The sequence below is a fragment of the Colobus angolensis genome, unplaced genomic scaffold, assembly GCF_000951035.1.
Source record: "Colobus angolensis palliatus isolate OR3802 unplaced genomic scaffold, Cang.pa_1.0 Scaffold60, whole genome shotgun sequence".
NCBI lineage: Eukaryota > Metazoa > Chordata > Mammalia > Primates > Cercopithecidae > Colobus > Colobus angolensis.
Genome location: NW_012119599.1, coordinates 356,042 through 357,567, shown reverse-complemented (window position 1 = coordinate 357,567; position 1,526 = coordinate 356,042). Strand labels below are relative to the sequence as shown.

General features: G+C 51.6%; 1 protein-coding gene across 1 annotated transcript in view; it reads left to right on the top strand.

Moving 5' to 3' along the window:
• Positions 1–1,526, top strand: part of NPAS1 (neuronal PAS domain protein 1) — a gene marked incomplete at its 3' end in the record, with an annotated part of 31,584 nt that overhangs the window by 21,317 nt on the left and 8,741 nt on the right. The window contains exon 6 of the mRNA XM_011963141.1: positions 759–921. Coding sequence (XP_011818531.1) covers positions 759–921 — 163 coding nt within the window. The remainder of the gene's footprint in view (positions 1–758; positions 922–1,526) is intronic.

The following is a 1,526-nucleotide window of genomic DNA, read 5'->3' as shown; positions in this document are numbered from 1 at the left end:
AAAAAAAAAAAAAAAAAAAAAGCAGAAGAAGTAGTAAAGGCTTGAAGCTGTTGGAGCTGGTGTGGGAGAGGATTTAATGAGGGGGAGGAGCCCAGAGGGATAACAGTCTGAGGGAAGCACGTGATCCCCAAGCTGAGGGGCAATAGGAGTCATGGCAGCCATGGTGGTCGGGTAAGTAACTTGCAGAGGCATCTTTGAACTGTAGGTCAGAAGACCAGTGAGGACACAAGGGCGGAAACACAGTGGGGAGAAGATGGGGGCCTGGATCAAGGGAGGCAGGGAGAGAAGGGGACTGCTGGGAGAGAGATTTACAAGGTAGAATTGAATGTAAAAGTGTTTGAAAAGCTCTAACTCTTTAAGAGCTTAAAAACCACTCCCCTGTTTGTATCTTGAATCTCATTCCTGCTGGGATACCCAGTGATTCATGCCAGGGCACAGTTGTTTGCTGTATGGGGTGGCAGTGAGTAAGCAGGAGTTGGGTAAACGGAGGCTCTGACACCTCCCACCCATGCCCCACTCCCACACACAGCCTCTTAATAGAGTGGGCGGGGAAAAATCCTTACTAATCACTAGGTATGAAGCGAGAAGAGTCTAAGTTGGTATCTTCCGTTTGAAAGGTAATTTTTTTTTTTTTTTAAATACACTGGCATGAAGCGCACCTGCATGCAGGCAAATGAGGCAAGGCTGAACCCAGCGGGCGGGCGAGTTACTGCGCGCGCACCTCACCCGCCCCCTGCATTCACCTCCTTCGCCGGCAGGTGGAGATGACGGGCAGCAGCGTCTTCGACTACATTCACCCTGGGGACCACTCGGAGGTGCTGGAGCAACTGGGGCTGCGGACCCCGACCCCCGGCCCCCCAACCCCGCCCTCCGTCTCCTCCTCTTCCTCATCCTCTTCGCTTGCGGATACCCCCGAGATCGGTAATTCTAAGGGCTCCCAAATAATGAAGTCTGAGGGTAGATCGGGGGACACCCGCTGTACTGTATCCAGCCATGCCACGTTTATACAAAGAGCACTGAGGTTAGAACTGTGTAGAACGAATCTTTGCAAAAGGAATCGGAGTATAAATTGAGGCGGTGAGACTTGGCTCCTTAAGCTTGCCAAGCTCTCAAAGATTTGAGCTACAGAAAGACCCCCCTGGCTGCTGAAAGGAGTTGGGAGAGGCTTAGGTAAATAACAAGGCAGGCTTATAGGGAATGTACCCTGGGCTGTGCCTTTAAATACATAATCACATTACATAACTACATTAGGGCCGGGTGCGGCGGCTTGCGCCTGTAACCCCAGCACTTCGGGAGGCCCAGCGGGGCGGATCACTTGAGCTCAGTTGGAGACCAGCCTGGGCAACTTAGTGAAACCCCATCTCTACAAAAATTACGAAAAAGGCCAGGCGTGCTGGTGCACACCTGTGACCCCAGCACTTTGGGAGGCCGAGGCGGGTGGATCACCTAAAGTCAGGAGTTCGAGACCAGCCTGGCCTGCACAGTGAAACCCCATCTCTACTAAAAAAAAAAAAAAAAAAAAAAAA